This window comes from Schistocerca gregaria, chromosome 2, assembly GCF_023897955.1.
Source record: "Schistocerca gregaria isolate iqSchGreg1 chromosome 2, iqSchGreg1.2, whole genome shotgun sequence".
NCBI lineage: Eukaryota > Metazoa > Arthropoda > Insecta > Orthoptera > Acrididae > Schistocerca > Schistocerca gregaria.
Window position 1 is genome coordinate 728,062,288 of NC_064921.1, and position 23,232 is coordinate 728,085,519.

Genomic DNA, 23,232 nt, shown 5'->3' on the forward strand with positions numbered 1-23,232 from the left:
ACAAAATATAGTGATGATATTAACTCATTTGTTATGTTGGAATTTGTTGTGCACTTAGGTAAGAGGAGGGAATAGAGGGTCAGGGCACCCTCTTGCCTCTGGAGGTGACAGAGGGCAAACGGGAGAAGAATCAGCAGTAATGAATGGAATAAGAATGGAGAAGGCAGGGGAAACCATTGTGTTTAAGACACGTGATGTTTGTCTACAGAAAATGTAGCCTGCAATTCAACAGTATCATAATGATCTTTCCAGTGGCAAAAGATGCTGGATTAGCCTCCTGTTTGGATCCATGTTGGGGCTATCAAGCAAGTTGTGACCATGAATAAAAGGTGGAAAAACCAGAGAAACAGTATTAGTCTAGAAGTAAGAGCATGAAATGTCGGAAGTCTGAATGTGGTGGGGAAGCTAGAAAATCTGCAAAGGGAAATGGAAAGGTTCAATCTAGATATTGGTAAACCTGGTACATGATATCAAGAAGAAGGCATATCCAATTAGAAGAAGCTGTATTCAGGAAGAAGGAGCCATTTCCAGAAAAAAACAATCCATATCAAAGAATAAGAAGATCTCATTAATTTTTACAGGAGGGGACTGTTGGTGGAAACTGGGAAAGCATTAGAGTGATTCTATAACCATCAGTGGCACATTTTACAGTATTCAGTGTACCTAACTGAGACTAAACTGCTTAAATTTTAACATTAAAATTAGAAACATGAAGATGGAAGATATTAAACCTATTAAAGAAATGTTATATGTAGGAATGCTGAAGGCTTTAAATAATGATGAGGCAATGAAATAAATGTTGGAGAAATCTGATACACAAGCTGAGCAGACAAAAGGATTAAAGACAGATTCCAGGGAAATAAAAGATGAAATAAAATCTGGTACTGAAATCTCAAACATAATATTTCAGGATATACTGAAGACCTGACATGCAAAATAAATGTCAATAATGAACATTTAGGGGTATTACATGCACAGCTTGGGATCCATATGCAAGAATGTATTACCGAAACAAGGTACTGTATAAATAAAATTGCTAATGAAATATATGGCATGAAAGTGCACATACATAGGTATTTTGGTAAAATTACTGAGGATCTACAGAAAGAAGTGTATGGTAATATTGACTTAACTGGAAATGAATTTCTGTGTTCCAGTGAGTGTATTGGAATGTATGTGATCACAAGCCTGATAACTGAGAAATATTTGGACTTTAATGTACTCATTGGTGAACATGGAAATCACATGAGGAGAGATCAGGACGTTATGGAAGATATGTACTGGCTTTTTCCATACAGAAGCCATTACATACCTTCCACACAGTCCCAATCACTCTCCATGTGATTTCAATATTTTTGTCGCCCTGAAGAAAGACAATCATGACTATCAATTTGCTTCAAACAAAAAGATGTACAAAATGGGTACAATCATGGGTGTGTAATTACAAACATCTTCTCATGAAGGCACTGACCACTTGTTTCACAGTGGCAAAATGTTTTAACAGTTATGGTGATTATCTTTGGAATAATAAACAGTTACTTAAATTTTCTTACATCTGTCTGGTTTGCATTTGACTGCCCCTTAAACTAGCTTAGCGTATTGTAATTGATTTTTGTTATGTTAATTGTGTAGTTTCTTGATTGACACTGCAGCAAATCTTAAACCCTGTGTTGTTCACCTTAAGAGGACGATATGTAGTGTGACAGAATTTGTGAACACACTGCTGCCTCTGCCACCCGAGCAATGTAAAGATACATATTTCTTTTAAAATGTAAGTAAAGAATTTCTACTCATTACAATTTTATGAAATAATTACAAAATGTTAATTTTTATGTTTCATGTTGAACATGCAGGTATCAGAATAACATGGCCACATATACTTCTCTGGGACTGGACCATCGCTAAGTCAGTCAGAGCGACAGCTTCAGTCGATGGCCAGCAACCGCAAGAAGATACCACTTTCTTGTTCTGATTCCCAGTGGCAACTATTGCTGTGACTGTCAAATACAGAAATATCTGTTCCTTTCATGTCCAACCACACTTTGATATATATATATATATATATATATATATATATATATATATATATATATATATATATATATATATATATATAAAGTTTCTATGGGGCATATATTGTATGATAATACTGAGATGTATTCTGTGACAAAATAGACAAGCATGAAGTTGTCATGTGGAGAAAAGTATCTGCAGTGTTTAAATTTCTGAAATAGTGAATAGAAAACTTTTTCTTCTCATTTGAGATATCATGAATATTAAAAGAAAACTGACTGTTTTAGAAAGAAAAGTGGCTGGAGTATTGAATTCTATGTAAAAGACAAAGCTAATGAAATCTCTGGTTTTACTTCACAAAGTACATTTCATGAGAGGCTAAAATTAAACAACGAAAAATCCAGAATGGAGTGCAACAATGGCTGAAAGCTCATTTTGTGACAGTCTTTTTGTTGTGCTTTTCTGCAACAGCATCTCTGCTATAATGTGAGTAGCAACTATCCTCTTCATAATATTGTTTTATGATAGGTTATCTGATATGTTACAAAAAGGATACTATAAGTGATCTAACCTTGAAAAGCACAATACCTATTAATGTTGAGATTGCTCACAGTGAGCACAGTTTCTATAACTATAGCTCCAAAATATCTGAGAAGTGTTTACTGAATACAGAGAGTCATGATAGTTGCAGTGTGACAGTGTTAATTATCTCTGCTTGAAGCTACAGCAATGAAAAATAAACAATAATATGACACTGTTACCTGAAGCTATTGTATAAACGGAAACCTATCTCGATGTTGACAATAAACACCCCCGACAAGAAATTCCATACAAAGTGAAATTATGCTTGTATACAATGGTCAAATTAAAAATATACACAGAAGAAATATGAAATATGTGGTATGTCAGTGCATGGTCACATAAAAAGAGGTGTATCGTGGCAATATCAGCATCACAAGCAGAACATTAATAGGCAGAGAGAGTATATGAGGATGCTGAACAGTAATTCAATATCAAACCTAATAATCATCAGAAAAGTATAGTAGAGGAATGAATAGAATAAGAGCTACAGGAGAATATGGACTTAGCAGTAATAATGATAGAGGAGAAGGTTTTCTTGACTTCTGCAATTAACTTCACCTAATAGTAGCAAATACAATGTTCAAGAATTATATCACAGTGGCACATAGATTCAGAGATCAGATATTGCAATGTAATTCATACCAATGAGCAGATATTAATTTAGATCACAATTTAATAATGTTTGAGTTTAAGAGAATTACCAGAAAGAATCAGTGTTGAAAGAAAGCAATACTGCAAGTACTGAGGAATGCTGCTGTGCATTTGAAAGTCTCAGAAGAGGTAGATACTGCAATAATGAATACCACAAAATGTAGTTCAGTGGAAAAGGAATGGACATTCCTTAAAAGAGCAATTACAAAAGAGAGCAAGACATATTTAGGTACAAGAAGGTATGTGTGAAGAAACGTTGAGTAACAGAATAAGTACTTCATTTGATTAAAAGAAACACAAATATGAAGGAGGAAATACAAACACTGCCTTGAAAAGACAGGACTGCAGCAATATATGTCACTCAGCAATGAAATGAATAGAAGTGTGTGAGACTAAAGCAGAATAGCTGTAGGTAGGACAGATTTAGCAAACAGAAAAGTCAAAATAACTTTCAGCAGAATTAAAAGCAAAGGTGTCAACACTAAGAGTGTCCAAGGAATTCCTCTGCTAAACAAAGTGGAGAGGCCAAATATGTATAAGCTGAAAGGGAAAAGTAGTTCAGAAGCTGCAAAAAGGGGATTTTCACTACTACATGTCAGAGGTATGTAAATGAATTGGTGTAAGAAAGATAATACAAGTAAAATATCACTAATAATAAAGGGGGGCTGGAAAACCTAGGAAACTATGAAGGTAACAAGAGGGAGGAAGCAAAACAACATGGAAAAGGGTGAAAGATTTCATGTATGCTGATTTATTTTCCTCTTCCCATTTTTTAAGAAAGAAAAAGCAATCTGCTATCTAGCTACCAAGTTTTCGTTACTGTGTGCAGAATGGTAATCGAATTCATTTTCTGCTGGTAGTTGTCCCAAGATTCTTTTCCTGCTACCCTGCACCAATCCTCTCCACACTCTTATAGAGCTGTCCCCATTCTCCACTTTCCATCTGTTGGAAATCTTAACACTTTCAATTAATACACATCTATTTCTATTCTATTGCCTTAACTTCCCACAACAGTCAATAAAAGGCTGTAAGAACACTGTACTACCTTAATTTGTAAAACAAATGTGCAGTGAAATACATTGTGTATCCAAAATGTGGCTTACCTTCCTGTAAAGAAGTGAACAACTGGCAACCCTCATTTTGAGGCCCAAGTGAAACATTGCCATCATATACGGATGAATGACGATGGCAGAAATCAAAGAACACAAAATCACTGCAGTAGCATACAGATATGCTTCCGATACTGGCATGGTACTTCCTGGTGAGAAATACTGTAACAGAAGACCAAGAAAGAGTGGCTGTGCCACCCTTCACATTTCACCAAAGATTATCAGATACATTCATGATACTAAAACGCTTGTTTTCAGCAAAGATATATGAAAAATATTTCAAATGTATAACCCTAATTTCTCTAGAACATGATAGGAAGTTGTTGGCTCATATTACACCACTGGCAAAAAAGTCTGAGGTGAGAGTTTGAAAGTACTGGCCTGTAAGTTATCAATAAAATCAAAGTTTTCATTCATGGCACATCACTATTTCAGATTATGTCGGTGATCATGAACAGAAAGGGAAGATAAGCTAATGAAAATCTCTGAAAGGAAAGTAGGAATATCAACAATTACGAAAAGGATAGATTGTACTCACCATAAAGATGACATGACCGGTTGCAGATAGGCACAACGAAAAGACTGTTGCACACTAAGCTTACAGCCGAAGTCTTCTGGAGAAAAGGAAGGAAAACACACACACATTCACACAAAGTACACCTTGTGGTCCACCTCACACACATATGATCGTCAACTCTTGCTGCTCTAACTGGCTAGAGCAGCAGGAGATAGTAGTTCTGTGTGTGTGTCATCTTTATGGTCAGTAACAATCTATTCTTTTCATGATTGTTGAAAAGAAGGTAGTTCACACATTTTAAAATGGAGGGAAGGTTTTAGGTGTAAAAGTTAATGAGTCCACCTTATCTTATCTTGTGTTCTTTCTTAGTCAACTATGCTACAAGAAAGACATTATAATTTTGTGCAGAAATAAAAAGCATTGTATAAACAACAGAAGAGGAGTAAGATGAAAATCTTTAAAACTTCACCAAAAACTACATTCCTGTATGTGTGAAAAACATCATCAGCAAATTTATTTGTTGGTAGTGCAACAGAATCCACATCTGTGGAGCAGCAGACACTAGGAAACTCTTCACCTGGCTATTTAATGGTGATGAGATTCATTTTTTGGCTAAGATATTTTAAAGTTTTAGAAATCAACTGAACTATTGTAATTTTTTTATTCAACATGCATTAGTTAAGTCACATAATGTCCCATATACTGTGAGCTCTGTGGGTGATAAACTTCAAAGCTGGGGCAAAAATTTATACCAGTCTCAAGAAACCCAACAAATCTATTTGTTTCTGAAGTTTTAAAATATATGGTTCATTGAACAAATCTGAAATCTTTTTCAGTTAATCTGTCAAAGATGTGTCTATATACAGACCAGTATTAACATCCGCATTTACAATAAAATTCACAATCTAAAGCAGGGAAAATTGTACAAATCTTGCAACTAGCAAAGTAATAATAAATGATCGTAAGTATTCATATTCTTACTCCAGTAATTTTTGATATTTCAAAAATTGTATGTACAAACCGGACAAACAATTCAAGAACTGCTCGAATACATCCATACATCATATATTTCCATCCATATGCACTGAGCATAACACGCAGATAGCTTGGACTTCTATTCTTCTTCGCTGCTCTTCTGCAGTCTTGTTTCCACAACCTGTAATATATTGGGATCTGCTATTAATAATGTAATTAAATATTATAAGATAAATTGAAGACAATGTCCAACATGTAAGTGAACTAAAAACAATACAGAAGAAAATAGAAGAAATAAAAGATGACACGTGGAAAAAAGTGATGGGCAATGAATACTACTTCTGCAATAGCTCAATTGATTTCTAGTGCCAGATACCTCATCTTATGCAAGTAACTGACCTAATACTGGGCAATAGCTTTTTACTTACATATATGTACATCAATAGTTAGGGTTTCTTTTCATAGCATTTGAGTTTGGAAGACACTAAGAATAACTACTTACATGCAGTCTTCATTAAACACTCATACATACATTTGGTACATACCTTTCAAATCTTTCACCCAACAGTGATGATTTGTGCTCTTTCAGGGGTGCATACAGGTCTTCAATTTCGATGTCCCTCTTTAAGCCTGTTTTGAAGGTTTTCAATGTCCACCTGAAATACATATTTCAGTATGTACATTAAACTTAAATCTTTCTATGAAAACAAAACACAGACTTTTACAATTATCAAGCTGTATTTGTGCAGTAGCACACAAGGAACTCCATGCATGGGTAGTTTACATTCTTGATACAGTAATTGCTTTCCCTGGTGTGAAAGTGAATTAAATTATCCACAAAGGTAAATCACAACACTAGTGACTCATAGTCTGTGATAATCTTTGTAAATTCAGTAGAAGCTGTGCAGAATGACAGATTTATTAATTTATGTTCCATTTTTAGCAACTCCCATGCTGCCTTACCTACTTACCGGTAATCTGCAGCTAAACAATATGTACTGTTCAATACAGTATGCTTTTAATGTCTTTTTAAATATTTTATTTTTTTTATTTTTTGTTAATTAAGTTAAATGAAGATTCTACTCTATGGATAAGGATCAAACTATTTGTACAATATTTTCAAATACTTTTTCTTAATCACTATAACAGACTGACAAATGTACACAAATAGTGCAATTAAGACTATTTGCAGCACACTCCATTACTATTTTAGTTGTTTATCTTAATGTCCCTGTTTAAAAATTGAAAGCTGTTTACCCCCCCCCCCCCCCCTCCCCACACCACCAACAACAAAAAATAAATAAATTCATAGCTAAAGACTGAGTGCAAACAGTAAAAATTACACTTCACTGTTTGTTAATAATTAGTGACAGGGTTCTAAAAGTACACTGAAGGCATTCTCTTTGTTAATATCTTTATAGATGTGTTCCTTCCATTTGAACTGACAGTCAACATTCATTCCTAAAAACTTTGTGTTTGTTACACGATCTATTCAATTATTGTCTGTCTTTGATTTGACAGCATTATTTTCCCTCTTCAAGTTGGAATTAATGGTGCTGTTTTTTTCCCCCTCATCAAAAACTCACAAGACCCCACCTGATTTTTCTACCACAGGAGTTCTGCTTTTTAATCTGAGACTTCAGTGCTGATGTCATCACATAATTTTTCACTCCATCAAATATTATCTGACTAATTACTGATGTACAAAATGTTCTTATAAAATTTTAATTATCATCTTGGAAAAATAAAATTAGATGATTAATAATTTTTTGTTTGCTTGCACCACTTGTCTGCAGTCCTGGTACACATTGAAATCCCCACTGACAACATAGCTGCAAAATGCTGAGGAGCCAAAATAAAATGGCACAGCCCATTGATAAAGCGAAATGCTATCCAGTAAAGAAGAATACAACAGAGTCCAACCTCAAGTGACTAAAGGTAGTGAAATTGAGAATCAGATGGAAAAACTGCAGTTACTGTAATAAGGTTACAAACCCTTAAAACAGCATAAAGGTAATGGCAATTCCACTCGGAAATCCACAATGAAGTGCAACATACTTTTGCTTGCTGACAGCCATGGAAGAAAGTCACATGATACTCAGTGGCGCAGCATGGGGAAGAGAAGGGGGGCAGAGGAGCCTTGGCCCTGGGCAGCGAGGAAGTGCGAGGCGGAAAGGAGCGGCCTAGTTGGGTAATCTTGTCAGACGCACCAGGCCATGGTCATTACATCAAATAACTGTAATGTCAGTGGGACCACATAGGTACTTATGCAGAATTTCATGCCAATTGGACAAGTGGAAGTGGTTCAAACTTTAGTTATAAGATTTGATCTAAACAAATATCCCACAAACTAGGGTTACTTGAAACCTTACGTTTATTTTGAGCTGAAATGGACAAATGTTGCAGTCTATTGACAGAGTCAACAGTTTCTGATGAGTTAGTAGTATGAGTTTCTGATATATAGCGTCTTTAGTACAGACACCTACAGGCTCTGTTCTGGTTCTTTTGTCACAATGGGAAAAAAAGAAGAAGAAGATTGTTTGGTTTAGTACTCAAACTTTTGTCTATACATGCACTTTCTCGATAAGTGCCAATGTCATAAGGAATACCACTCAATCCATGATAAGATTGCAGCACTGCATTGATACCAATGGTCATCACTTCGAACACCTGTAAATGGACGTTCATGCCAGCTTTGTGACCTTCGTTGACCTTCAAAAACCTTGCTGTTACGCATCATTGGATTCACCTCGATAGCCACTATCAGAAAATAAGTACCATACTATAGCATTCCATTAAAAAAAAAGTTGACCTTCATATCTCTGAGGCGACCCCACCTAGTAACAAAGAACCAACATCATATTATGGCCCCTGTTGTGCCAAGCAACTTGTATCCCACAAACTTTTCAGCTTCTATCATACTTTCAGAGTTATTTTTGGTGGCAATAGTTAGTGACTCACCCTGTATAGTGTACAAATCATCTAAGCTGCAAATTTTCAAGGAAAAGTAAACCAATCTCAGTAAAAGTTTCAAATCAGAAATCCCCACTATGAATCAATAGCACAGTCAGCACATGTAAGTGAGCCTACTGGAACATCATTAACAAATACTGAAAAACATTTATGAACACAGAAAGGGAAGCAATAAATATCAGACATGAAGATCGCAAAAGCAAAAAACTGTTTGTCACATTCTTAACAAGGATGTTATCTCCTCCACTGGCACCATATTTCCAGTCACAGACCCACTCAACATCCTGATACACAGCTAACTTTGAATGTGAAGAAATTAGAGAACAATACATAAGCAAAATAATTCTGCACTAAAAAATAAGCAATCGAGCTTGATACTGCAGTGCCTTTGTTGTTCAGAATTACAATACAAAATTCCTTCCAACATGCACGCATGCCCAATGGAACAAGTAGTGTGGCAACTACAGCCATTATGAAATACACGAAACATATTCACAGTTGCAAATAGGGACAACCATCAGCCATCAGCTGTATAATGGTATGACAACAATGAAAATTTGTGCAAGACTGGGACTTGAACCCAGATTTCCTGTATATTGTGAGTGGTTGCTTTACCATTAGGCTATACGAGCATGCTTGAGGGCTGACAACATTTGGAAGTTTGAGTATGGCCACAGAGCATGCTCAGATAGCCTAATGGTAAAGTGAGTGCTCGTAAAAGCAGGAAATCTGGGTTCGAGTCCTGGTCTGTCACAAATTTCCATTATCATAATTCCATTATACAGCTGATGCTTGTCCGTATTTGCAACTGCACATACATTTCATGTAAACATTCTTTCCAGCACATAAATCAAAAAATGCACAAATGTTGTGATTCAACTAATTACATTTCTCGTCAACTCCAGCATCGCAAAGAGGGTACATTTCCCAATGCACTGAAGAGGAGCATTATCAGACTAGTACACAAAATAGAATCAGAGGAGGAAAAATAAAACTGCAGACCAATATCACTGATTCCTGTGCATAGTACAATCTTTGAGTGCGTGATGCTGGTACAGTTTAATGACCTTTTTGCAGACAACAGTCTTCTCATATAAAGATCACAGCACAACAACAGCTGTCACAGAATTTTTGCATAGTGTATCTATCTATCATAATGAAGAAAAAACACTGTGGGATTATTGTTAGATCTCACAAAAACTTTTCATCTGGTAAACCATGTACTTCTCTTGCAAAAACTGATGTCATGAATATCTCTCTCTCTCTCTCTCTCTCTCTCTCTCTCACACACACACACACACACACACACACACACACACACACACGCATACATTGAGAGGGAGGATGAAATGATCATATGGAATTTTGAGCAGAGAGACCCCATCTAGTGTTGTTGGGGATGAGAGAGTGAGAGGAAGGGGGTGGGGGACTTTCATATAATTTCTAATAAAGTCAGCTGTTGTAAAATAGGTGCAACTTCATTTTAAAATTACAGTAACAGTACAAATATGTGCACCCAGCAACGTTTAATTTTATTAAATTCATTCCCACCATGCCCTTCACAGATAGGCAATATCTCCCAGACCTAGTCCGCAAACAGGTGTCCTGTGCCATTTACACACACAACCCTAATCCTCCCACCACCCAAAAAATCAGCCACAAAGGAATGTTCCCTTTGTCACTTTGTACTATCACAGACTGGAACAACTGAACCACATCCTTCGTCAAGGCTTTGATTACCTATGATAATACAATGAAATGAGGGACATCCTGCCTGAGATACTTCCCACACCCACTTAAGTGGTGTTCTGCCACCTACCCAACCTCTGCAACATCCTAGTCCATCCATAAGCCACTGCCAATCCCAACCCCTTGCCACAAGGCTCATATCACTGTGGAATACCAAGATGCAAGAACTGCCAAATCTATCCACCCAGCACTTACTGTTTCAGTCCTGTCACAGGCTTAGCCTGCCCCATCAGGGGCCAGGTCACCTGTGAAAGGAGCCATGCCATTTACCAGCTCTACTGCAATCACTGCACAGCTTTTTGTACTGGTGTGACTACCAATCACCTGTCCACCAGGAAGAACAGCCACCACCAAACTGTCGCCAAGAGCAAAGTAGGCCAATCTGTGGTACAATATGCAGCTCAACATAATGCATTTGATTTCAATGGCTGCTTCACTATCCTAGCCATCTGAATCCTTCTCTCCATCACCAGTTTTTCTGAACTGTGCAGATGGGAGTTATCTTTCTAAAGTATTCTCCGCTCGTGTAATTATCCCGGCCTCAACCTACAGGAACATATGTCCCCACACCCTCCACCCAACAGTTTCTACCGCGTGTGTCCTATCATCTCTTCCCCATTCTCATCCCCCACCCTTTTTTTTTTTTGCTGCCCTCTGTCAATGCATCTGCCCGTCTTTCCCAGCTCCTCTCCCTTTTTGCTCCTTTTTTTCCTCACCTCCTTGCCCTATAATCTCCTCATGCTGTGTTTGTTGGCATTCTAGTACTATACCTAGCACATACCATCAGACAGCGTTCGTCTCTCCTCCCACCCATACACTACTATCCCCTCCCCTTCTCTGTCCCCTCCAGGTTGCTGCTTGCATCCCACAGGATATTTGCATTCTGGCTCGAGATGCTGGAGTTGCCTGTCATGTGTAAATGAAGTGTGCTTGCTTGTGTGTATGAATGGTGTATGTTCTTATTTGCTGATGATGGCTGTGGCTGAAAGCTTTATGTAAGTGTCTTTCAATTGTGCCTATCTGCAACTTAACATGTCTTCTTTACAGTAAGTAGCAATCTGTCCTTTCCTACATTGTTGCAAATGTTAATAGTATTATCTAACTGTTATAAAAATATTTACTGTTATATGAACAGAAGGTAGAAAGTATTCTGAAATACACTCTTTTTCATTGTCTAAGACTCTCTTCCTATCAAAAGTTGGGACAATTTCCTGATTCCAAGACCATTCAGAACTTGGGAAATTGTTGACCATCATTTCATAAACCCTCTTTATTACTGCAGAAATTCTTCAAAGACTGTTGGATAGTGAACGAGGATATCCTCTGCCTGAGAGCTTTGTAACAAAGAATACTGTAATAACCTCCTAACTGAGGATCTGTGTAACAACATTATGAAAAGGAAAGTTGCTACTCACCATATAGTAGAGATGGTGAGTAGCAGATAGGCACAACAAAAAGACTCTTACAATTAAAGCTTTTGGCAGTTAAGGCCTGCGTTAATAATAGATCACACACACACACACACACACTCATGCACATGCAACTTGCACACACAAGTGCAGTCTCAGTCAACTGAAACCACACTGCGAGCATCAGCACTAGTTCATGATGGGAGTGGTGACTGTGTGGGGGAAAGAAGGGGGCTGGGGTTGGGGAGGGGGAGGGATAGTATGGTGGGGCTAGTGGACAGTGAAGTGCTGCAGATTAGATGGAGGGGAGGGGAGAGATGGGGAGAGGGGAGGAGATAGAGGAAAAGGAGAGAAATAAAAAGTCTGGGTGTGATGGTGAAATGACGACTATGTAGTGCTAGAAAGGAAACAGGGAAGAGTCTGGACAGGTGAGGACAGTGACTTATTAAGGTTGAAGCCAGGAGGGTTACGGGAAAGTAGGATGCATTACAGGGAAAGTTCCCACCTGCGCAATTCAGAAAAGCTGGTTCCCGTAACCCTCCCGGCCTCGACTTTCGTTAGTCGCTATCCTCGCCCATCCAGCCTCTTTCTTGTTCCCATTCCAGCACTAGACAGTCATCATTCAACCATCACTTCCAGTATTTTTATTTCTGTCCTTTTCTACTACTTCCCCAGCCCTGTCCCCACATCTCCCCTGTCTGCCATCTAACCTGCAGCATTTCACTGTCAGCCACCCCGACCATACTATACCTCCCCTCCCCTCCCCGCCACAGCCTCCTCCTTACCCCTATCCAGTCACCACTCCCATCATGCACTGGTGCTGCTGCTCGCAGTGTGGTTTCAGTTGCCTGAGACTGCACTTGCGTATGTGAGTTGTGTGTGTGTGTGTGTGTGTGTGTGTGTGTGTGTGTGTGTGTGTGTGTGTGTGTGTGTGTGTGTGTGTGTGTGTGTGTGTGTGGTCTATTCTTGATGTAGGCCATAATGACTGAAAGCTTTAACTGTAAGAGCCTTTTGTTGTGACAATCTGTGACTCGGCATCTCCCCTACTTGCCAAGTAGCAACTTTCCTTTTCATAATATTGTTACAGTCCATCCTGGATTTTCCATTGTTTGAGGATCTGAATAGCTTTTGCCATATTGTATCAAGTTTCAGCAGTACTTGGTGCAACTTTTTGATTGCTTTTCATCATTTTCAGATTTTCTTTGCACCTCCAATAACATCAAAAAGAAAAAGGGTTAGACATATTTTTTTCTGTACAGCCTGACTCTTCGTTATACATTTTTTCAGTTTACAGAAAAATGCAAACTTTTTTGAAGTCAGCAGGATTCAGTCACGTATGCAGTCACATATTTACTTCATACAATGACTGCTAGGTGACAAGAAAGACATTTTATAAATAAAGTATCTGGACACTTAACAAAAATTTAGTGTAACTACTTACAAAGGAACTGAAGTGTCTTATGCTTGAATGTAACATATTAATATCATTAAATTACAAGTTTCTAGAGATGAACAGTTATTTTTGTCTGTTCTCTCTATCATGAATAAAAATATTGGATTCTCTTACCAGAATGTGAGTGCAGAGAGTGGGTTTGCTGAACCCCTCGGGTGTGGTATGGCATCAGTGTCCTCCTTCTCATTCATTGTTGCACTCTGAAAGTCATAAAATTCTCTTTGTTAGTAACTTAACCCTAATATAAATTTGAAAGTATGTGACCATCCCCACAAAACAAATAAAAAAATTAAAATGGGATAAACACATAAAAATACATCTAAACATTATATTTGCTTTTGTGTCCAACACTTAAGTCCCATTCACCTAAATGGAAATGACAATCTGTAAGAAATCATTCAAAATGGAGATTATGTTACTCTTCATTACAGAATTGAAAATTTCTTTTGCAGAAGGTTTCAGAGGCAGTCATATAATTGCGAATAAACAGTGCAAAAGAACTGTCAAGTTACGAGAAAGACAGTACATGAAAATCCGGTTGCCTGTTCCAATAGCTCACTTTGTCAAAGAATTTTATCAAGCTTAAAAAAAGCAATAAAATTACAAGCAGATAGCATGCATAGCCACTACTTACCTTTAGATGGCAACAGTCTAAGTAATGCTACTAGACACATTTAAGTACAAAAAAGCTATCCTAGTTTTCAGAACTGTTGGTTCCTTGCTCAGGGTGGAAAGAGGAATATATTGGAGAAGGTTGAAAAGGAGGGGTAGATCATTTAGAGGCCAGTGTGAAAGGGATGCAGCTGTTGTGAAGTTATGAGACTTAGAAGAGCAAAGCATCAGAGGGAGTAGGAGGTCAAACATACTACATTACTTTTCTCTAGGTCTGCATCATTTACGAGTCATGACTGAACAGATTGTGTCAAATTTCCATTCTTTATCACTGTGATAGTTTCAGTCCAGAGATGATGGAAGGGCACAGCAAGAAGTAAAGATGGAATAAGGGAAAGAGAAATTAATTTTTAACATTGTATGGTGAAGAACTAGATACAAAGTGGAAAAAGTACTGGGAAAAACCAAAAGTGGTTCAAGAAGAAGGGGGTTGAGGAGATAAAGTAAATAAAGTATATTCCCAAAATAAAAAAATAAAAATATAAAATAGTAGAAAAGGGTGAGGGGCATGGTGCTGCTGGAGGTTAAATCCATGGGGGTGTCAGGGCGTGTTGACACGTTGGTTGGTAAGTTCCCATTTCTAGAATACATAGAAACTAGTATTGGAGGGTAGGATCTAAGTACTTCTTGTGATGTAGCAGACACTTGGGGTCCTTGAGTCAAGATGTACAGTATGCTCAGTAACAGGGTGTCCTCAAGGTGGACAGTTCTTCTATTTCCATGTGTGAGCTTACCAAGTTTAGTGGTGAATATTTATATATAAAATGTGACACAATTAAGACATACAAGTTTGTAAAGATGTGTGGCACAGTCTTTGATGTTGTTTAATTTATCTGGGTTGAGGCAAGAGTAAATGGTAATGGATGGGAACATAGGGCTGCTGAAGTATCAACTGTTACTGATAACTCTTATCATTCCTATGAGCTTTTCATAGTCCCTCCGTCATGTCAATTTTGTTGCATTATATTATCTAACTATTTGGATTTAATGCTTGTTTCCAAATCTGTACTCATGAAATCTGATATATTTTTATGTTTTTATTATGTTCAGTTTTTCTGAAGGATACCAGGACACCATTCACCTGCAGAGTTCTTTTCAGTATGTGATTTGTTGTATTGCAGTTTCTGTTATTAGGGATAACACTAGTTCTTCATCATATGCCATAACATAATATCGAGGTTCCTGTGCTTACAGCACAATCTCATTTCATGATTTACAGTACTTCAGATCATGCTACTATTCACAAATTAGCTCTTAAAAGAAAAGGGTAGGGTAGGGTAAAACTGGAAATAAATAAATTCTGCAATCAAAAACCTGTTAAAATTTGAAAAGTACCAGTTACCTACCAGTAAAATAGTGTGTTTCATGGGGTATTTCATTGTATCTATCAAACTGCACATTTGTGTTTATAGCCACATCATTGTCTTCTACTATTTTCAATATGGAAGTCCTATCAATAAATTTGTGTCTTTCAACATGAGAAACTGCAGTTTCTTAAGAATTAGAATAAATAAATGTCCCTTCTGAAATCCTACTTGATACTGTGTGAGCACACAATCTGCCTGTTCCTAAGCACGCTACCACACTGGGATGCCACAGCAGATCTGCTGGCAGAGATGCCAGACAGAAGCAAGGGACACAATGGAGCCTCCCGCAGCTGGCATCCACCTGAGTGTGGCAGCTCTGCCGGCAAGCCTGCCAGCCTGGCGGCACTGCCAGTGGAAAACTGGTGGCTTATAGCCGCTCCCATACCAGGACCTGCCACTCAGCCATGCATAGTTTTATCCGCTTACGTGAATGCCACGGGTAGTTTTGACACTGAATCTTTTATCTGGGAGATTCAGATGAGATCAGCAACTTGGGACACTCTATCTCAGAACTATTTGAAATGCAAATCGGAAATAAAAGTGTTGGGGTTTACGAAGGTCGTAAAAGAAGCTCAGTTCAGATACTACGTCTCTCCACACTACAATCCTGTTCAAACTACATACAATAATGCACTTTCTGGACTCTACCTGGCTGATTGTGGAAACTATTGATCCTCGGTTTCCTCATAGCCAGTTCCTGATGCTCCACTCCAACCACAAGAGCTTTATACCACACACAAAGAACGTTCACTAACCAGGCAATGCAAATTTTCCTCGAAACCTACTCCCAGACCGAAGTAGCACACCTACATCTTCTGCTGCACCAAGTGATGCTAATGGGCCAGATATATCAGACAAGCTAGAATTATTTTAAGAAAAAATTTTATGTACAAAAAAGGAGATAGGTTTCAGGCATCTTGTCTAAAACATTTGTAAATTTAATTTCAGTTTATAATAACGAAAAAATTTAAAAGCACTACCATGTATAGTTTATGGTTACAACAAAAACTCTAAATACCACTGAAGACAGCAAATTGCTAACTACAAAGTACACGGGTCACGAAATCTGTTCCTCTTGTGAGGTCACTTTCCTTAAGACAGTGACCTTTTTGTCAATTAATATCGGGAGACTTCCACTACCTCGTCAAATGAACTTAATGACTATCTCATGATAATAGTAAATTCAGCACCGTAATTTCTTAAATCATTATAAAGCGTGTCAAATAATCATTTAATGTCACGATCAGCAATGAAGGGATGAGCCCAGGACTTCTCTTTCTGCATTCCCTTTCTATTTCGAACTTGCACACAAAGCTTGTGGCTCTTCTACTGAGCAGAGACTTCAGGCCTTCCTCTGGCGTCTCGTACTGCGAAGACCCGGGCGCAGCCGGCAGACCTGCCGTGGTGTCCCAGTGCGGTAGGGCCCTAAGGCCTACTTAGAAGTGATACAGAATGAAATGTGACTTGACTCGTAAGAATGACCGTCCCTGCTACAGCTGAACCACCTTTATCTACTTTCTTACCCATAAAATGGCCCTACTTGATCTAACAAGCTTTTGTAGTTATCTCTGAGTTCCAGTATCAACCGTGCTTTATTTGACATGCTCGGTATACTTTCACTGGCGTTCTTCCACAGTATCGTAGCAACTGTATTTCTACAATCTGCCTTGCAAATTTTTCTGGACTGGAGTTACATTTTAGTATGTCTTCTCATCTGGATGGTCTGGCAGAAAATATTTTATCTCTGTAGCCATAATTCCCCATATTGGTTCCTCCTAATTCTACTTTTTTTTAAAAATTTCATGCTTAAACTTCAGAAGGGCAGTCAGGCACAGCAAAACTGACAGTCCTGCAAAAACTGCAAGTGTTAAACGTGTAGCACAGTGATCAGCAACGAAATTTGAGACTTTCAATGTTTTAGCGTGTGTCAGAGTTCATGTAATAACTGCAATTCCAAAGAAAGCAGGTGGTGATAAGTGTGAAAATTTCAGATCTATCAGTTTAATAAGTCATGGTTGCAAACTACTAACACAAATTATTTACAGAAGAATTGAAAACCTTGTAGAAGCCGACATCACGAAAGATCAGTTTGGATTTCAGAGAAATTTAGGAACACGCAAAGCGATACTGATCCCACGACTTTTGGCCCTGAGCACTATGGGACTTAATTTCTGAGGTCACCAGTCCCCTAAAACTTAGAACTACTTAAACCTAACTAACCTAAGGACATCACACACAACCATGCCTGGGGCAGAATTCGAATCTGCGACCGTAGCGGTCGCGCGGTTCCAGACAGCGCCTAGAACCGTTCTGCCACCCCGGCCGGCTCCCACGAGTTTTCATAATATTGAAAATACGTAATACATAATAATAATAGTACTAATAAGAAGAAGTAGGGCCTATTTCCACTGCACTTGCACGACACCAGATGCTTGAGCAATGCAGTTGATGTTCAATGGCAGAGCATACGTCTGTTTACACGAGGGTTCAACGTGGATGAACTCACCATTGATGTCTATTGTCACAACGTTTAAAAACTGCAGTAATATTATGATTAGCTACAGAAGGCTTGTTCTCGAATTCTTTTTTATTTACTTAGCAGATCGTACCAACCTAAAACTTGGGAACAACAAAAATACTAGCTGGAGGGGCAACACAATCACATACCCCCTCCATCTTTTTTTTTTTTTTTTTCCTCTGTTGTCACCCCTAGGTCCAGTACTCAGTCAGCAGACATCGGAACCATTCCGTCAAATAGCACTTGCTTCCCGACCTTTATACCACAGCAAAGTAGCACGAAGAACGGTATTGTTGAACATGAGGAAACTTTGTATGTGTCACCTATGTGAAGCAACCAAGCGCACCGTTTCCATTTGAACCATGTTAGCGACAAGTATCTGTATGGTTGTAGTAATTTCTTCACGAGTTGGGTGAATTGCCGTGCTTCTCTCGGTTAATTCTTAAACCAGTGAAATTTTGCACCCCCTCCGTGCTTGAACCCTCAGCTTTGCCCTTAGCAGAAGTTTATGTTACTAGCCCCTCAGTATTACTAGTATACTGTAATATTTAAGATTTGTAAACATGGATGACTGCAAGTGAAGCGACTTCCCCGATGACCACCCAAGAGATAGACAATTTGTTCCAGTGCATCCACGGAATGATACTCACAAGCAGAGGAAACTCCAGTCATCCGAATAATAATAACAGTTACAAGAAATAACCATTAATTATAGGACTTGAATAGGTTTTGCAATAGAAATTAATATTTGGGAATGTGAAATAAGTTAGAGTAACGCAGTTTCAATGAATTTACAACACTTTACACTCTGGTAGGGTATGGTATTGCTGAATGTTCTATTTGTAACAGTGCTATAAATTTAGGATAACTCACAGTTACATGAAGCTTGACTTCAGTTGCTTAAGATAGCGTTCTTATACAGGCCCTTTATTAAACGGTCGCAGACAGATGTGCGCCGGCATAGACAGCAACAAACTATCAATATTATGAGATTTGTCATTAAATAGACGAAATGACATAGAGACAAACCTGTAACCACAAAAATCCAATATCGCTTGCAAACTGGATATCACATGCTTGTGTGTAAATCTCTGGCAGGGTTGTACACGTTCCAAACTGTTAATGAAAAGACAAACAACATCCGGGTTGTTATCGAATGTTTCAAGTGTTGCTTTCGTCTACGGCCACATGTATATTGGGACACAGCCAGAGCAGCGCAATGTAGATTTCTATTGGTGCAATCTACACTGAGCCGCCCGTTACCTGTGTCTGGCTGCGGGGGTCTTGTGGAGATGACACAGATTACAGCGCCCTGCGAAGCTACAGCTATAGTCCAATTAAAATTACATGGCAGTTTATGTTTGTCACTTGCCACTAGAGCGTTGCAACATCGGCTTTATGCCATACACAAGCATGGCGCGTCGCTTCACAAATGCAGTTAATGTGCGGCCGCTGCGAGGTAGGGCCTACGTCGGAAATGCAAGATGATCTATCGACAGCTATTTTTAGGTGACCAATGACTGAAATGCGATAGACGACGCTTGTAGTAGCCCTGAATTAAACTCTTGTCCTAACTAACCACAACCTCGTGAGTGCAATGTATGCGTGAAAACGGCGGTCATCAGCCTGCTGCAGAACTAAAATCACGATCGCTTTGTTCACGATGATTAAAGCTAACCTCTACGAACAAACTTAAGACAGTAAAGTTTCAGTGCTAAAGGCAAGCTATTTCCCACTCGCTATCATTTGTTACGTGAAATTATCCTCACGCTGAGTAGACGAGCTGCTGCGTACCAACCAATGAGCAGTCCTGGTTGGCACTTGGTTGCAGACTGTAGGCGACACATGCAGATTCCAAGTGGAAAAGGAACGATAGGAAGAAAAATAAGAGCAAATAAAAAAGTCAATACACTGATGAAAATCACGTGGGAAAGTATTTGATAAGAAAAATTCATTTAAAACATTTAATTGTGTAAAAATAATAGCGTTTTGATTAGATTTAGAAATTTAAAAATCCGCTATATCGACGAGATTCGTATCGACAACCAGAAAATGGAAGCTTTTACGCTACATTATAACAGACCGTTATTTACTATTATGGTGAACAAGCCACAATGATGAACTATCACGTGTGCTGAAATACGAAATAAAAAGTTCAGATCTAGGAGTCGGGATCAATACTCATCAAGAAGAAAGGTGTATAAGGAGCTGAAAATGACTTGCACAACTGTTCTGGCGGTATGGCAACGGCGAACGGTTCGGGAGTGACATTGAGCTTTCTGATTGGAAGAAAGCAGCTCCAACGCGTCATGCATTAACTATCAAGTAATTTTAATTAGACTATAGCTGCTGCGATGTCATAAAAACTGACGTAATGACTTTTATTTTGTTTTTGGTTTTTTTCTTTTTAAAGTGCATAATGAAGCTCTTATTGTATGACACGAGTCACGTAGTATCTGCCTTAATTTCCAAAGGTCTTCTAACTACTCTTATCAGATTTGCCAACAACCTGAAAGTATATTCAACGATCTGTCGTGCTCGAAACCACCTGTAATTCAACATTGTTGCTATAGTCATTAGAAAGAGCTGTTGAAGAATCACATTGTATTCTCAAGGAATCGTTATGCTTCACGTCGCACTAGAACCTAAGACGTAACTTTTCTTTGATTGTGTATTTGATCTAATACTTGGTTTCGTAACGGTTATAGTATATTTCCTTTCTACTGCGTCGCAGTAATGTGAAAAATATTGAATACAGGCGCGCCGTCACGCTCACAAACAGGAGGCGCAGAACGCTGCAGAATGGAGCAGGGTGTTGGCAGGTGCGCAACAATGTTCCGCTGCGAGCGGGCGCATCAATAAAGTAAAACGACACTGCGCCGAACTTGGCCGTTGTTTGCAATAGGGATCACGGTTATCGCTGAAACCGGTTTTCTTTTACATCGGTTCTTTTCGTGTCTAGATTAAACTGACTTAAAACCGCTCAAAATCAGTTTCCGAAAAAAGCGATTTTCAGTTTGTATTGTTACTACTTCCAGTAACAAACGTAGAATTCTAACAGAGATTGAAACATTATAATGAATATGAAAGAGTAGGCGATCATGACCGGTGTGTGGTTGAGACTGCGGGAGAAATCGGTCACACTGTTACCGGACACGCTTGCAAAGGTGAAGGGGGCAGACGTAGCGACAGCTAGAGGCACTTTTGTATGATATCAATTTTTCACTCGGAAGACACCACAAAATTAAGCGTTCAGTTATTATTCCTTGTTCGGACATAACAATCAAATTTACCTACCTTCCAAGGAGCATTTGTTGTGCCTCCCGTTTTTAATCTCTTAAAGCAAATGAAACATTGAAATACTTCGCTGCTACCGCACGTCGTGAAATACTTCCAAACAGGAATGGGACCATTCTGCAAATACAACTGATGTCCGGGGACGACAGCGAGAAGCTATTATATAGACATATATATGACGTGCACGGAGCACCTGCACATGTACAGTCTAATAGGCCATGGCACCATAAGGTAACACGTACATTACTGTCTTTGCAATGCTGTCCCGATTCGTACGTCATGTTCAAATGGTTCAAATGGCTCTGAGCACTATGGGACTTAACTTCTGAGGTCATCAGTTCCCTAGAACTTAGAACTACTTAAACCTAACTAACCTAAAGACATCACACAGATCTATGCCCAAGGCAGGATTCCAACCTGCGGCCGTAGCGATCACGCGGTTCCAGACTGTAGCGCCTAGAACCGCTCGGCCCGTATGTCATGTGTTTGTTGCTAGTTTATAACGTTGTTATTGAAATAGTGCTGACTGCTTTTCCCAGTTTCTGTACTAACCCATTATTTCAAATCAAGGGAAATTTTACGAAAAGATATCATTCGCTTTTACAAAAAGTTTTATGCAGAAACAAAACATTTTAGCACTGCTGCTATTGCAAATTGATACACAATTTTTTATCCGGCTACTAATGAAAAATGAAAAAATCCTGTTGTAGCCGACACCAAAAATATCGTGTATCGGTTTTAATCAGTCGGCTTTAAACAGTGCAGTTTGCAGTCCACGCCGGACGTGCCACGCTGCGTCGAACCTCCATTAAAAGGTTATGCGCGGTGCGGCCGGTATGTGGAGTTTTCAACACGGCTTTACAACTTCTATCGATTCAGGACTAGGGAGTTGACAGGCCAATTTATGCGTACCGCACTGTATACGGTAGAGACACGTTGCTCATCGGTCTAATCTGTACGTGAAAATTTCTTCCATTAGTATAGCTCGAACTGGCTGTCTTCGTTATGTAGCGCCAAGTGGAGTCCCTTTTACAAAACTGTGGTGTCGTGACGTTACGAGTACAGCCGCGAGAAAATTAAGTGTGGTAAAAAAAATTAACTGATAGAAATAACTGGCTACTGACAAGTAGTAGTTACTGTAATAACCGCTCTTCTGTTAACAGCAGTTATTTCAGTAACTGCGAATACTGCATACTTTTTCGCATCATTTGATATCCGACCACGTGTAAATGAAAATAGCAGAGAGGCAAACCATCTATGAGTTATTCTACAGTTCATAGAAGAAATCGTCATCTGTTCATCGGAGTGTGTTTTGTGCTATCGAATTACGTAGAGTGACCGTAAGGAATTTGTATGACTATGGAAATAATCGTCAATAGATGAGTATAACTGCGAATTTGCTCACAGTTCCCTTTCTCTGAGACTTTAAGCTACCACTACACGTAACCTGCACGCCGCTCGTGGTCTCGCAGTAGCGTTCTCGCTTCTCGAGCACGGGGTCCCGGGTTCCATTCCCGGGGGGTGAGGGTGGTAGGAACTTTTACCTGCCCGTGGGGGGAGGGAGGGGGGGTTAGGAACTTTTACCTGCCCCGAGATGGATGGCTGGGTGTTGTGTCGTGTTCATCATCACAACACACAGTTTGGCACCAGACGTCGGTCGGTCGGAGGAAGGCAACGGCAAACCACCTCCATTAGAACCTTGCCTAGTGCGGATCTCCCGTATCGTTCCCCTACACTCTCTCAAAAGGCATGGGACTCCATTTCGTTTCCACAGGTAACCTATCACTGACAGAAAAACAAATTCTAGACAAAAGAACCTTCACTGAATGCAAGCGCAACGTGGGGATTGCTGTTAGCCAACAGCGAGGTTAGGGCGTTGTCCTTATCGCTTCATTTCATCTTCACTGATGCGAAGTCGTTGAAGTATTAAATAGAAAGACTCCCGGT

The 23,232-nt window shown here is 39.0% G+C and overlaps 1 protein-coding gene across 2 annotated transcripts in view; it reads right to left on the minus strand.

Annotated features, from left to right (window-relative positions):
* LOC126334856 (probable multidrug resistance-associated protein lethal(2)03659) overlaps positions 1–23,232 on the minus strand; it is a 276,184-nt gene that overhangs the window by 206,667 nt on the left and 46,285 nt on the right. The window contains exons 2-5 of one of the 2 annotated variants that reach the window (XM_049997525.1): positions 13,546–13,631; positions 6,393–6,503; positions 5,894–6,028; positions 4,350–4,554 (exon numbers count right to left, since the gene is read on the minus strand). In XM_049997525.1, the coding sequence (XP_049853482.1) occupies positions 4,350–4,554; positions 5,894–6,028; positions 6,393–6,503; positions 13,546–13,622 (528 nt within the window). In that variant the 5' untranslated portion in view covers positions 13,623–13,631. Of the gene's footprint in view, positions 1–4,349; positions 4,555–5,893; positions 6,029–6,392; positions 6,504–13,545; positions 13,632–23,232 lie in introns of those variants that run through there. The other variant, XM_049997526.1, reaches the window with a different exon arrangement.